This window comes from Nyctereutes procyonoides, unplaced genomic scaffold, assembly GCF_905146905.1.
Source record: "Nyctereutes procyonoides isolate TBG_1078 unplaced genomic scaffold, NYPRO_anot_genome, whole genome shotgun sequence".
NCBI lineage: Eukaryota > Metazoa > Chordata > Mammalia > Carnivora > Canidae > Nyctereutes > Nyctereutes procyonoides.
In genome coordinates this window covers 51,831,554-51,846,834 of record NW_026575126.1, presented here as the reverse complement: position 1 = coordinate 51,846,834, position 15,281 = coordinate 51,831,554, and the positions used below count along the sequence as shown (strand labels likewise).

Sequence of the window (15,281 nt, the reverse complement as noted above, 5' to 3'; positions counted from 1 at the left end):
AGGCCACACGTCAGCCCTCAGGGAGCCTCGGGCTTCCAGGGGGGCAGCCCCCACTTCTCAGCCTTCTCGCCGCCCAGCACAGCATCCTTTCTTGCGGAGCATTGGATCCTTTCTCTTTTGGTTTCCTTTTTCAGAAAGGCTGGAGGCTCTCCCAAGGCAGAGACCTCGGCTGACCCCGTGGGCTGCAGCGCCCCCAGCTCCCAGCCTGGCACGTAGTAGGTGCTTAGGCAATCCGGGGCGTGGACGAGGGCCCGGCGCCGCGCCTGCCACGCCACCAACGCCACGACCCGCTGGGCGGGGGCGGGGGCGGGGAGGGACGCCCTGGGGCGAGCTCCTCTCCTCTTCCTTTTCAACTTTCCAGCGTAACTTTCTGCGAGCAGGACTCCCCGGGCGCGGCCACCGCCCCGGAATCGGGGCCTTCCGAGGCCTGCCCTCGGGGAGGAGGGGAGAGGGGCGGCCCGCGAGGAGCCAGTTCCGAGCGCGCCCTGAAGTCCCTCCCGCCGCCCCGCGTCGCTGTAAGGCGGAGGCCGGGGAGGGGGCCCCGCCGCCCGGCGGCTCGGCGCGCGCCGCCAGACTCCGGCATTTCCTCCCCGCTCGCTGGCGCGGCCTCGCCTCCCCTCGGAAGAGGGGGCTCCGGCGGCCGAGCAGCGGGGAGAGCGCGCCGGGGAGCCCCGGAGCGCCGGCCGGGGTAGGAGGCGGGCCGGGCCGGGCGGGGCGGGGGGCCGGGCGCCGAGGGCCGCCGCGCGGGACGGAGCGCGCCGCCGGCGCAGGGCGCGGCCCGGGGCCCGGGAGCGCAGGGCGGGCCGCGGCTGCAGGGGACGCCTGAGCTGGGAGAGGAGGCCGCGCTGGAGGGCGCCTTCCCCCGGCCGTGCGAGGGGGCGGCCGCCGCGGAGGCGACGGAGACCCGGGCCGCGGGGCCGCCGGGGCGCTGCCCGCATGCTGGGCCGGGGGCGCCGCCGGGGCTCGCGGCCCGGGCCGCACGGACGCCGCTGCCCCGCGCGCCCGCGATGTCGGTGCACTACACCCTCAACCTGCGCGTCTTCTGGCCCCTGGTGACCGGCCTCTGCACGGCCCTGGTGTGCCTGTACCATGTCCTCCGGGGAAGCGGGGGCGCCCGCGCGCAGCCCCCCGACGGCGCGGACGGCGGCTTCCCGCTGCTCAAGGTGGCCGTGCTGCTCCTCCTCGGCTACGTCCTCCTGCGCTGTCGCCACGCCGTCCGGCAGCGCTTCCTGCCGGGCGCTCCTCGCCTGGGGAGCCACTCCACCTTCTCGCCGAGGCACTTCCGAGAGCCGAGCCTGGGCATCTTGCTGGAGAGCTACTACGAGCACGAGGTGCGCCTGTCCCCGCACGTGCTGGGCCACAGCAAGGCGCACGTGAGCCGGATCGTGGGCGAGCTGGTGCGCGCTGGCCGCGCCCGGGGGTCCCCGGGCCCCATCCCCGGCGGGGCGCTGGCGCTGGCCTTCCGCGGAGACTTCATCCAGGTGGGCAGCGCCTACGAGCAGCATAAAATCCGGCGGCCCGACGGTTTCGACGTGCTGGTGCCGCTGCGTCTGCCGCCGCCGGTGGCGCTGGAGCCGCGGAGCCTGGGCGCGGAGGCGGCGCTCGCCCCGGCCTTTCTCGGCTGCTTCGTGTGCGCGCTCAAGGCGCCGCCGGGGGCCCCCGCGAGCCGGTGGCTCCGGGACTGCAGGCCCTTCGCCGACGGCTTCTGCGTGGACGTGCTCGGGCGGCGGCACCTCTCCGCCTCGCTGGTGCTGCGCTGGTTCCAGGCGCACCTGCAGCGCTCCCTGGCCACCGTGCGCTACAGCCTGGAGGGGCGTTGTCGGGTCAGCCTGACCCCCGGCGGCCTGGAGCAGCCTCCCACCCTGCACATCCTGCCTTGCCGCACCGACTACGGCTGCTGCCGCCTCTCCATGGCAGTGCGTCTCATCCCCGCTGTGCACGTGGGCGATGGCGTTTTCCTGGTGGCGCCACCACCGTCACCGTCCCCCTCGCTCGTCGGGCCCCTGCCGGAGCTCCCGGGAGGCCTGCGCACGGACGCGCTGTGGGGCGTGAACACCGCTCGCCAGGAGCAGAAGCTGCTGAGCTGGCTGCAGGAACGGGCCCCTCCAGGTGCCTGCTACCTCAAGTGCCTGCAGCTGCTTAAAGCCCTGCGAGATCTGGGCGCCCGCGGGCTGGACCCGACGGCCGCCACCCAGTGGGGACGCATCCTGTCCTCGTATGTGCTCAAGACGGCGCTGCTGGCGGTGCTGCTGCGTGAGGGGGCTCCGGGTCAAGGCTGGGACGAGGCACACCTGTGCGAGCGGTTGGGCGAATTAGTACAGTTCCTCCGGGACTGCCTGCTGCGGCGCCACACGCTCTTCCACTGCGTCCTGGGCCCTGGAGGGGCAGCTGCCGAGGTCGGCCCGCTGCCCAAGGTGCTGCGGGAAGCTGCCCCCGTCGACCTCCTGGCGGCGTTCGACAGGCACGCCCGGGAACTTGCGGCGGCGCGATTGCTGTCCACATGGCGAAGGCTGCCCCAGCTTCTCCGGGTCTACGGGGGTCCTCGCTACCTGGACATGTGCCCTCAACCCGGGAGTCAGCGCACGCAAGGGTTCCCTGAAGATCAGCCCTAAATCTGGACAGTGCGCCGCCAGGCCTAATGCTCCTATAGCCTCTCCCACCCCGTAGGGTGGGGAGGGCGATGAAGCCAGTTTAATGCAAGGAAATGAGGTGCCAAGGGTGTTGGAAAATTCGGAGGGTGACATTTGGGGGCTTAAATGTCACCCCGGGCTCTGCAATCCAGTCTAGTTATGGCGTCTTCTTCACACCCACCAGCGTGTCCTGAGCAAGCTACAGAAAGACCTCAAACACCAGCAGGGAAGAGTTGGTTCAAAATGTTGGTTTGTGTGGAATGATTCCGTAGAAGGATCCAGCTTCTAGGGAAGCCCAATAAAGGAAGCAAGAACTAGCTACAGAGAAAGTTCCTTTGTCAGGTTTCGAGACCCAGATCTCTGCCCCCACCCCCCAAAGAAGCTAATGGGTTTTTTTGTTGTTGTTGTTCTAACTGCCTGCTATATTTTGGGTTCCTGATTGTCTTTTAAAAAATCTGAATCTTTGTCTACAACTGGAATTTAAGTTCTATTCTAGGGGCTCATATTGTGAGGAACAGTTTCCACTATTCACATTGATATTAATGTGTTTCTTAAACGGTGCAATCAGGGCTGCTTGACAGGATTGCAAAGAATTAAGTCACAGGTGTTGAGAGGCAGTGAAGAGTTGGTTAGAGAAACTTCCAGAGCAGATAGCACTTTATTTTGATCAGTCCTTTCATTTTGTGGTAATTGCCAGGGCCAAGTGTTGCATCCCAAAGGGAGACCAGTTACGTTTGTTATTAAGAAATGTGCAGTCTTAAAAAGCAGGCTTGCTTAACCTGCCTGCAGGCACACACTGGGATATGTACCAGTCAACACCCATTCGTAGCAGAAGAGCTCACGGGGAGCCAGGTGGGGTGCAAAGTAGCAAAAGAGAACATGTTTAGGACAACACTGGCCAGGACTCAAAACATGGTGGGTTTTGAGAAAGATGCATATCAGTGTTTGCCTATCAAGGTGACTCATCAGAGCCTGCTGCTGGCTGGAGACAGATACGGTGTTGTTTGAAGCCTTTTGAACAAACTCTTCTGCATGGAAATTTCTTTCTGCGCTTCATGAGATAATGAGGAAATGCCTGCTGTAGTGCCTGGCATGGAGTTAGCTCTCTCGGCCACTGCTCAGTGATGGTGAGTGGTTACCACATTTCTCTCCCATTGCCCTCGGCAGCCTGTGAGCGATCCTAAGGCCAGCTCGGAGGAGCGACTGATTCAGCCCAGGTCTTGTAAGGCATTTCCCATAGAACTCAGGATCTTGGGCTCCATGCTCTCTGACCATCCGGTCAGCAGTCAGTCAAGGAGAGCGAGTGAGGGGGAGGAGGGGAGCGGTGACAGCTCTTGCCAGCAGTGTGCTGGTTTTTTTCTCTTTGGACATACATATCCCCAACTCAGCTTAGGTTTAGGTTCAGAGTAGTCCATCATCTGCTTGCCTAATAGAAAATGCAACCACTCCCACCCAGTGTTAGACTTTGAGACTTTAAAAAAATCTTTTTTGGCAAAGACATGTATTTCCTTAGACTCTTAAAGGTAAAACTTGGAAGACAGAAGTAGCCACCTGGATAGGGCCATGGTTTAACTTCTGAGTTATTTTGAGGGAATTCTTTAAACTTTCTTTCGGGGATCTACCTGGCCACTGCAGGAAACCATTGGGAATAAATGATTTGCAGGGAATCCTTACGAGGGCTGCAGAGACTTCTTACATCCTTTGCAACCTTGGACTGTAAAAGAAACCGTTGCAAATGTCATGCCTTCTCTTTGAGGTTGTTCTGAGGACAGTTCCTCTTGATATCCTAAAGGTCATTCCCAGCTTTTAAGGTCAGCGGTAGGTCATAAGGTACAGAGTTCAAGCAAAGGGATCGGTCTACCAGCTTCTGCAAAGATATAAACTGCATGGTGTTTCTTAAAATTACTTTTTAAAACATGAGAAGAGTAAGTAGATCTTTATATACATATATATAAATATATATTTATAATGTTTTCATATCAGCCACAGTTCCCCATGTAGTCATTAAGTCTACTGAAGTGGGAGCAGCAAGGCTATTGGAGGAATTATAAAGCTTTAAAAGCTGAACTTTCCAAATGTCTCCAGCTCAGCTGATAGGTTCCTTTTTTTTTTTTTTTTTTTTAAATCTTACTCATCTTTTGAAGTTTAAATCTGGTAACATTCTGTTCTTGTAGTGGTTTTGTTATGTTTTTTCAGGTTAATTACCCAAAGCCTCATCCATCCTCAAGAATTTAAAATTTTATTATTATGTTTTAATTAGTGGGGCATTGTGTTTGTGAATTTTTAAAATATTAATGTCTTATTTAAGGGCCATGCTGAGCGATTGTTCTCTGTACATGGCAACCAAAACTCAGAGATTTCGATCAATTTTGATCAATGTTTAGCGATCCCAAACATGTACTGTGTACAAATGAAATAATAAGGCGTATTAGCCAGGTGTGATGGCTGCCCCGAGGCACTTAAACTAAGCTAAATTCTGTATTTTATCAGGGCTCCATCACATCCTTGATCTGAAATGTACACATTTTTGGTGTATACTTGGTACTAGGAGATTCATGTATGCAAATATTCTTATTCAAGAAACTGCAAAATTGCTCATGTTAAAAAAAAAAAAAAGATTAATTGCCCAGCCAGTGCCCGAAGAAAAGTTTTGGGGAGGACGACTCAGCCCTTTTGCCCCAAGACACCCTTCCATTATTCCCACTGACCAACCAGTCTTGGGAGTCATCTTGGAAGGCTCGTGGGCTGAGAAAAGATGTTTTTTTGCAACAGGAGATGGAAGAAGCTATAAGAAGGGAGATTAGGAACAAGCGAACCAAAAGAAATCTGAAGAATTCAGGAGGGAGGCCTTCAGAGGGAAGCGAGGGAAGAGATAAAGGAAAGGAGAGCCCAGGAGTGGAAATCACATGTGGGTGCAAGAGGTTTGGGTAGGAAAGGCATCTTTAGGTATGTGCTATTTCAAAGCAGGGGTCGCAAACTCAGCAGCCTGCAGAAGCAAGGCAGGGAGATCCTTATGGGAAGGGGTGGGTGGGTGGTGGGGACTGTGCCCATTCTTAAGTGGGGCAGCCATTCAGTGTTCAGCTCTGTGCTGGGAAAAGGGGAGGGAGAGAGGGACCAGAAATCAGGATTTCTTTCTTTCTTTTTTTTTTTTTAATGAAACTTACTCATTTTTAAACAAACTAATGTTAAATTGTCCCAAACGCCACATGGGCCAAATAGAACAGTTACTTGAGCCTGGCGCCACCAGTTTGCGACCCCTGCCATATACAGTTGACCCTCCAAGTATGTCTAAAGTTATATTTATTGTTATGGTGATGTTGTTATACATAGTTGGGGGTGTGATATTTCAAGTCCTTATTGCTCAGAGCTAAGCTTTATTGTAGAAACAAACCAAAAAAAAAAAAAAATTAACAAGGCCACAGATAACACTTAACTCACAATTCCCAGAAGGACCCTCGATTCTGGAGCTGTTCTTGTCCAGCCACATCCTCCAAGCAAACCACTGGGGGCTGATTCTTGGCATTTCCTTCCTGATGAGTTGAGGCTCAACTCCTCTGGCTCTGTCCGAGTTCACAGATGAGTAATCAGGAAGGATTGCAGAATAACTTATTTCTTTTTTATTTGTATTATTTGTTCTTATTTTTAAATTATTATTATTTTTTTTAGTAGTATCCCAAGCTGTGGCTTAGCGGTGATAGTTGGTGGCCGTGGACCCCAGGAAACCAGTGCTGGGTCTTCAGGCCAACCTTCTTGGGCTTGCTACCATTCCCACTGCCAAGAACACTGTTTTGATCAGATGTTTCCACCCCTTTCTGGGATGGCTCCCACCAAAACTGACATCCTAGCGTTCCAAAGGAATTAACCTAACCTGCTTCCATAGCATTTCTTTTACCCCCATTAACATTTCCAGTGAGCCTTGAGAGGGAAGGAAGTTCAGTGTTATCATCTTGGTGTTTGTTAATTTTTTTTTTTTAAATCTCATGTCTATTACTTAGACACTACTGTTTATTTTCTTTTATACCTACATAGCACATGATTTGATGGGAATTTAGCAAGTATAAGGTGGGAGAGGGCGAAGATAATATGCAATCATCTATACAGTGTTAATAGACTAAAAAACTTATGTGTAATCTGGTTTTTAAAGTGTCAGATATTCAGGAATATTTTTAGCACCTTTTGCTTTAAAAAAAAATGTGCCTTGACTCAGTGACTTGACTTTAAAACATTCCTCTTATTTTATTGTTATTTTAAATGTGTACTCTGACCCCCAGCTGTGTATTATGAAGCAGTCTGTCGGCTGCAGTCATAGTATATGGTTTGTTCCAATAACAGAGACCAAAGGGTTAATCAGATATGATCCCGCTGCTACAGTCGTGTGATTACAACGAGTTTTAGATCACACCAAATTTCCATGGCCCGCACAGTTGAGGCCAGACATTTGTTTTCTATTTCAGGTTGGAGTAAATTTGCACTTTTAATCTTTTGGGTCTTTGGAGGGGCCTTGTTCTTTGATACTTTGCTTTGTTAATAAAGGAACTTGTAGAAATCTCTGGACTGAATGTCAGATTTGGGGAGGGTCCCCTCTTCTTGAAGGGCACCTGTGGATGCACTGGCTTATGATTCCTGACACAAGCTTACCAGCTTCCAGCATCTGGGTGTATGAGTCTTTTCTTGCTCAGCGACACTGGAATGATTGCAGAGTTGGCACGGTACACAGGGGGCAGGAATGTTAGTTCCTAGCTCTGTAGGTTTGCAGCCTGGGGGTCCGGCCTTCAAGTCTTTTTCTTTGCCTAGAACCTTCTGCCTGGCTCCCCCCCACACACACACACACCTCATAATACAATTCAAGTCGTGGCCTGTGGCTAATTTATTGCTCAAGAATTTTGCTGCGAAATCTCTTAGGCCCTTGGGCCCTCTCCAAATGGTAAACATTTGCTAATTGTGAAAAACCACTGGGCTTAGTGAAAGATGGAATCTTGGAGATGCTAAGACTCCTCAAAGTCTTGGAGCCAGGTGAACGTTTCGAGAACCTGCAGCCACAGGCTGATTAAACAGTATTTGTGGGGGATACTTGCCCAGGGGAGATGCAGTAGGTGTGTTTGGTACAGTTTCCAACTGTAGTTGTTGAGTGGTTCCTGTCCCCAGTATTAGGATGCATATAGAAGTGACCCCAGGCGGGTGGGGTCTCTTTCCCAGGAGCTCGCAAACCACTAGTGAGAGGTCGGCAGTTCCGTTGTTTCCATGCAGTGTGGTGGGTGGTGGTGAGGAAGGGCTGTGGAAACACAGAAGAGGGGTACCTCGTGCATTTCAGGGGTTTCATGGAGGGATGCTTGGAAGAAGGGACATCGAAGCTGAGATCTAGAGGTAGGGAGGAATTTGCTCAGTGAAGGGAGGTGGGCAGGAGACCAAGGTATCAAGGACAGAGAGGAGCAGAGCATTTCAGTTTGGCTGGAAGGTGGTTGGGGGGCAGGAGCGGGGAGGCTCCAGTGGCAAAAGGTAAGTGGGAGGGGGAGGAAGGCGCCAGGATACAGGGGTCTTGAAGCCAGAGCTTCTCACACTGGAGTGTACAAATCACGGGGGAGTCTGGCTGGAGTGCAAATTCTAATTCAGCAGGTCTGAGCTGGGACCTGAGATCCTGCTCTCCTAAGGAGCCCCCAGGTGATGGTGACGCCACTGGCCCTGGGGCCACACTTTGATCACAGGCTCGTACACCACGATAAAGGCTTGGACGATCCCGGAGATACTGGTGAGCTGCTTTCGGCAAGGAATGGCAGGGTCACGTTTCGGCATTTCAGTTTGGCTCACTCTGGCTTCGCGGTGGAGAAGGGATTAAAGGGGGGGGGCAATTTAGTTATTTTTTATAAATAAAATTTTACAGCCATGCCCCTTCGTTTAAATACGATCCCTGGCTGAAGTCAACCTACGCTGGCAGAGCTGAATAATTGCAACACGATCCTGAAAATATTTACTCTCTGGTTCTTTACAGAAAAAAATTGGTTGGAAGTAATCAGACTAGGACATCTCCAGATGAAGTAATCAGACTGGGATGTCTTCAGATGTCGCAGCAATCCAGGCCTGGGCAGGGGGCCTGAGGTGGGGACAGAAACAAGTGGCCCGAAAGACACAATAGTGTCCTGGCTAGGGCCGGGGCTTTTGACACCAAGAGATTTGTCTTCAAGTCCTGGGTCCTGCATTCCTCATCTGTGTGTCTCTCTACAAATTACCTGATCCTCTTGGAACCTTGATTCCCTCATCTATAAAATGGGATTAATAGTAGAAACTCCCTCAAAGGAGTGAGTGAGGATTTAGTGAGATTGTGTTTAACGTTTTTAACCACTGGAAATGGGCAGTCAGTAGAGACATAATTATTGGGGTTTTTTTTTTTTTGAGACATAATTATTGGAATAGAAGTTTGATTTAGTCTGCTTCTCTAAACTCTTCCCTCTGTTCCTTTTGCTGCTCATTCTCTCTCCACTGGAGGGGGTGTTTCCCTTTTATCCACTCAACCATCTCTCCAGCTCCTCCAGTTTTGTTCATCTCTTTTCTTGATGTCCACGGCGATCCACTCAATGAAAAGCTCCCACTCTGGGAACTCTGGTGGTCTGGTTACAAAAACCGTCCCCCGTCTTCCTTCTCTTCCCATACCAATGCCTTTGCAGTCTCTCCCATCAAGAAGGGGAGCCTTTTTCACTCACCCGTGAAACTGAAATGACTGTGACTTTTCTCTAGTCAATAGCATGTGGCGGAAGGGATGTGCTGGTTGCTGGCCTGGTCTGCCTCTGATTGTTCTCTTGCAGGCCTGCTGCCACTGTGGGAATAACTAGCCTGCTGGAGGATGCAAGCTCATGGGATCCAATCAGGCCTGTCACCCAATCTCATCACCAGCCACCTGTGGGACACACTCATGAAGCCATCCCAGAATGACCTGACAACAAACTGAAACCCTTGAACAAATCCAGCCAAGACCAGTCACACTTGGCCCAGGTTAGGAGAAGGACTCAGCTGGCCTGTAGCCTCCAAGAAATAATAGACATTGTTTTAAGCCACTGAGTTAGTCGTGGCTCAGTGATATCTTACTGGTTTGGAGGCTTAAAAACAATTAGGCATATGAGGGTGGCCACTGACATCCATACAGGCTGCCCTTGACTTCTATACATTTGACTTTCAAATGCCCAGACTTTGATATAAGTACTTGACTGACACCCCAAACCACTTGGCCCCAGGAATCCGGATTTCCCTCGTGAGCTGACGCAGTGGGGGGCTGGCTCACCACTCAGTGGTTCAGTTGGGCTGGTGTCACCATCTTTGTGCCATGTGTTGACACAGTTGTTAAACTATGTTCCTGCACTTGCCCTTCTCTTGTAAAAATAAACAGAGGCTGGGAAAACGAGAGTGCTGATTCAGGTGATAAAATGCCACAGGTCTCTAAGGTAATCCAACGGAGACGTGGATTCCATGTGCCTAGAGTGGCCGAGCTTCAGCTGCGATCACATGTCAGCTGCTGTTGAACTGCTGGGTGGTGCGTTCAATTGTTAAGGAAAAGAACAACAGTGATGAAGGGCGTATAGGAAACGGTATCTGTTAGGAATACATTTGGTGCCAACTTACAGAAACCTAACCTGTAGTGACTTAAGCAAATAAGAGTTTGGGATGTCTGGGTGGCTCAGTGGTTGAGCATGTGCCTTTGGCTCAGGGCATGATCTCCGGGCTCTGGGATCGAGTCCCACATTAGGCTCCCTGTAGGGAGCCTGCTTCTCCCTCTGCCTGTGTCTCTGCCTCTCTCTGTGTGTCTCTCATGAATAAATAAATAAAATCTTACAAGAAAACCCCAAATAAATAGGGGCTTACTTTGCCGCATCAGCCAGAGCCAAGAGGTGGGCAGCCAGCAGTTCAGGGGTGAATTAGGGAATAGCAGAAGATGGTGTCAAAGAAGTAATTAGGGAATATATAATTTCATAATCCTATGATTTATACTTGCCTAAATCCTTGCATAATAAATGCTCAGTAAATGTTAGAACTGAAGTCCCAGCTCCACCATTCAGTGGTTGTAATCTTTTGGGGCAAGTCAGTTTTCTGGACATTAATTTCCTCATTTGCCAAATAGGGGTGGGGTGGGTAATCCTGTCCTTTATAAGCTTGTTGGGAGCATCAAAGGGTAATGTGTGTGAAATTGAGAAATGCTACCCAAATTTTAGCGGTTGTCCCCGAAGTGGTGCTCCATCATCTTTGGAACAGTAGGAAAGTGAATCCATTTTTCTTTCCTTTTTTTTGAAAGATTTTATTTATTTGTCTATTTGAGGTGTGGGGGGAGTGGCGGGGGGAGGGAAAGAAACAAGCAGACTCCGAATGGAGCCCCACATGGGACTCGATCCCACGATCCTGAGATCAGGACCCAAGCTGAAACCAAGAGTCAAGCACTCAACCCATAACGCCACCCAAGGTGAATCCGTTTCTTAAGGAGGGGTCACCCTCGGGCACTCTGCCCAGCACCTCCCCACCACCAAGCTTTCTGTCCTTCAGGTCTGTGAGTGAGCAGCAGTTGTGAATATTTGTTCCCAAGAGAGGGGACATCTAGAGAGAGGATCCACCATCCCCCATATCTCTTTCTTCCAAATTATATCATTTTCTTATAAGCTTTCTCTTTATTTCATTTCTCAAATGAAATTTCATTTCCGTTGCTTGGGTCCTGGGTGGAAAGTTTAAGCTCGTGGTTCTCATCCTGGCTCTAAAACAATCCATGAGGGGCTTTGTAAAATTATCCACACACGGCGGGGCACCTGGGTGGCTCAGTTGGTTAGGTGTCTGACTCTTGATTTTGGCTCAGGTCATGATCTCAGGGTCCTGAGATCAAGCCCCGCATCAGGCTCCATGTTGGGTGTGGAGCCTCCTTGGTATTTTCTCTCCCTCCCACCCCACCCCACACTTGCCTCTCTCTCTCTTTCTTAAAAAATAAATAAATAAATAAAATAAAGTATCCACACTCAGGACTCCATCCTGGCCCAGTGAGGTCAGAAATTCAGGGAGTGGGATCCCTGGGTGGCTCAGCAGTTTAGCGCCTGCCTTTGGCCCATGGCATGATCCTGGGGACCCGGGATCAGGTCCCACGTTGGGCTCCCCGCATGGAGCCTGCTTCTCCCTCTGCCAGTATCTCTGCCTCTCTCTCTGTCTCTCATGAATAAATAAATAAAATTAAAAAAAAAAAAAAAAGAAAAGAAAGAAACTCAGGGAGTACAGCCCAAGTATGGGTGCTTTTTACAGCTCCCTGGATGATTCTAGAATGCACCCAGGATCATGAACCACAGGGCCTTAGTCAGATGGCCCTGAGGTCAGAGAAGCTAGAACCACCATCTGGTATGTGTGAAGGATGCTTTGTGGCAGACAGACAGCTGAAGACGTGGTGATGGGGGTGAAATGATAAGAGTCCAGAATGGAATTCTTCAGCAGAGAGACACAGGGCAAAATATCACTACTGGGGCATAGGATTTAATCCCACTGGCAATTCCTCTTTTCTCCAACCCCACGGAAATGGAAACAAAATGAAAAAATTAATTTCTAAAAGGCATTGGAGAATCATCCTGAAATTTCTCAGCAAAAAAAAAAAAAAAAAAGCTTCTTTATTCAGAGGCACACTGGCCTTGTTCTTTTTGTCTTCTAGCCTAGAGAGGACACACGTCATATACAGCCTGTCTTTACAAAAAGCTGTCTCCTTTCATGAATATTCAGTGGTTTTGCCCACACTTTGTCTCAGCCTCCCTCCTCCCCCCACTACCATCTTCCGGGCAGTGACTTTGAGCTGGCACTTACAAAAAATTAAAGTCCATCAAGGCATCCTCCAATAAAGCTGGGTGTGGGGGGGGGGGGCAGAGATTTAGGAGTCCTACTGCATGCCAGACTCAAACTAAAAGCTTTTAATGATGTTATCTCATCAAAAGATCTCTAACTTCACGGTTTATTTAATCATTGGTCTCCTCGAATTAGGAGCTAGGCCTCTGATGGGTGACTGTCGATCCTTATCAAAATAAAACCATTAAGACATATTTCAACCATGGAGAACAATGGTGTGGCATTTGGAGATGGGGGTGCCCTTGGGGTTTTGCACAGTTAGAAAACCACAGGCTGAAAACACTGCTCTCTATCTTAAGCAAAGGATTTGTGATGATTGATGATTTTCCCCTCTGAGAAATACCTGGTTTCCAAAAGCACTCTAATTAGTAGGGATCTCCATTTTCCAAGTATCCAAAATGCATTTGGCTGTCCTGTCATTAAACTCAGACCCGTGTTCTAGCTGAGAAGTCTGAGCCCTTCCCAGGTCCAGCGGAGGCACGCCTGCCAGCCGAGTAACACCGTATTTCCTGCCCCGGTGCAGTCAGGCAGGATCAACTGACTGGTTCCCAGCAATGGGCAGGGGTCCTGCAGAGGTGCTAAAGGTGGCAGCACAAGATGGCAATTGAGTCAGTACCAAGAGCACAGCTGCCCTTGACAGTCACCTGACTCATACTGGCCTTTGCACGAGAGCAAAAGAAGCCTTTGTGATGTTAGCCTTGCAAACTGAAACGTTGGGACTCTTGGTGACAGCAGAGAAGCCCGGCCAAACGTAGTCCTGCCACAGGATGTAGAAGAGGGCTCCTATCATGACCCCTTTTGGGGAAATCCCATTGCAAGCCCCTCAGATTCTTGTGTTTGTACTAGATGGGGAGAAGATGCCCTCTTCAAGGACCCCAGGGACTTCCTTTATGAAATGCTCCATCTCTGTTCACTCACGCAGTAAATAATCACCGAGTGCCACTTTGTGCCAGGGCCCGCACTGGCACTGGGGATTGGTTGAGTGGTTAGCAAAACAGACTCTATCGCATTTTTGCCCGCAGCCTTCAGTGTGCTGGATGAGACAGGCGCTGGACAAACAAGCATGCCAATTAGTGCCCAATAACTAGTGGAGGTGAATGCTTTGCAGGAAGGAGGTTCCTGCGACTCTGTAAATCAGAAGGGACGTTAGCGGCCCAGGGGGATTAGAGAAGGCCTCCCTGAAATTTTGAAGCCCGGCACCCTAACCATGAGGGTCTATCTCCGGGTGTCACCCTTGCAGAACACTTAACTGTGTGCAGAGCTCTGAGCCAGATGCTTGGCACACGCTGCCCTCACTTGACCAGTGCAACAGTCCTAGGAGGTGTCCCACTTTAGAGGTGAGAAAAACCGAAATTTTGAAGCCCGGCACCCTAACCATGAGGGTCTATTTCCGGGTGTCACCCTTGCAGAACATTTAACTGTGTGCAGAGCTCTGAGCCAGATGCTTGGCACAGGCCGCCCTCACTTGACCAGTGCAACAGTCCTAGGAGGTGTCCCACTTTAGAGGTGAGAAAACCGGGGGCTCAGCAAAATGAGGCCACGTGCCCCACGTAGTAAGTGCAGACAGGGGTTTGAATCCATATCTGCTTGGCCACACCACTCCCACTCATTTCTGGCCCTTGCAAACTGAGCCAAGGAGCCTAGTCATGCAGGAAGTTCCCCCTCATGAGGCCCACAGTGGAAGATCAAAATGAAACAGCAGGCAGATGTTTGCAGTTGCCTGGAAAAGCCACCCACCAGTGGGGGGGGGGAGCTTTCTCCCCACTTCCCAAGCCCCTCCTTAAAAGCTCCAGTTTCCTTTTTTCATTTTTACAGCGTCCCCTCCCCCACTCCCCAGAGGACTGACTTCTCCTTTCAGCAGACAGGAAGGCGTGGGCTGCTGGCCCTACAGTAGCCGGGCCACTGACAGGGGATGGCTTCCCTCCAAGCTTAACCCAGATGCAAATGATAGGGACATACCAGCTCTTTCTCCTCTTGGCTTCGTGCTGTGTTTCCCTTTCTCCCCAGAATAGAAGCAGGAAGGCCTTTAGGTAGCTGCAGGGAAGTGTTAGCAGATATGAGCCCATTGCCTTGTCTTACAGGAGGACTGAACTGATTCCACATATAGATGCATTTACACTCATTCTGACACATGCTTAGCATGCAGGCGTGCGTGGACTCACACGCGTGCACAGATATACCCGCTCTCACACTCTAACACACACGCTCATAGCTAACCCTTTAAGACACTCACTGGATTCCAGGCAGTTTTCTAGGTCTAGGCAAATGGATGCTGATCGCCAGCGGGCCAGATCCAGTCTGCCACCTGTTTGTGTAAATAAAGTTTTATTGGAACCCAGCCATGCGCATTCAGTAATGCAATATCCGCGGCTGCTTTTTACCACCCAGGTTGCAACAGCGACCACATGGCCTGCAAAACCTGAAATATTTACTACCTGGCCCTTTACAGGGAAAGTTTCCCAGCTCCTGTTCTAAGTAAAAACTCTACAAGGTATGACTGCTGCAGAGCTCATCACCTTAAAACTTAATGGCTTAGAAACAGCCACCACCATTATTATATTTTATGATTCTGTGTGTTAACTGAGCTCTGCTGGCAGTTCTGCTCCTTGTCATGTCAGCTAGGACCACAGTCCCTTACAGGAGGGCTCACTCCTAAAGGGGGCAGTTGGTGCTGCTGTGGGCCGTGAGCTCAGCTGGCACCGAGGACAAACCACTGTGCCTTGGTTTCCCTCCACAGGGACTTACTTTCTGGCTCTGGCATCTCCTAGCTTGGCTGCTGGGTTCCAAGAGGTAGTGTTCCCCATTTGC

The 15,281-nt window shown here is 51.1% G+C and overlaps 1 protein-coding gene across 1 annotated transcript; it reads left to right on the top strand.

Annotated features, from left to right (window-relative positions):
- Positions 1–927: 927 nt before the first annotated feature.
- ITPRIPL2 (ITPRIP like 2) lies at positions 928–7,178 on the top strand. Its single transcript, XM_055341166.1, has one exon. It carries the CDS (start codon positions 1,008–1,010, stop codon positions 2,610–2,612), a length of 1,605 nt encoding a protein of 534 aa, XP_055197141.1. The 5' UTR covers positions 928–1,007; the 3' UTR covers positions 2,613–7,178.
- The last annotated feature ends 8,103 nt before the right edge of the window (positions 7,179–15,281 follow it).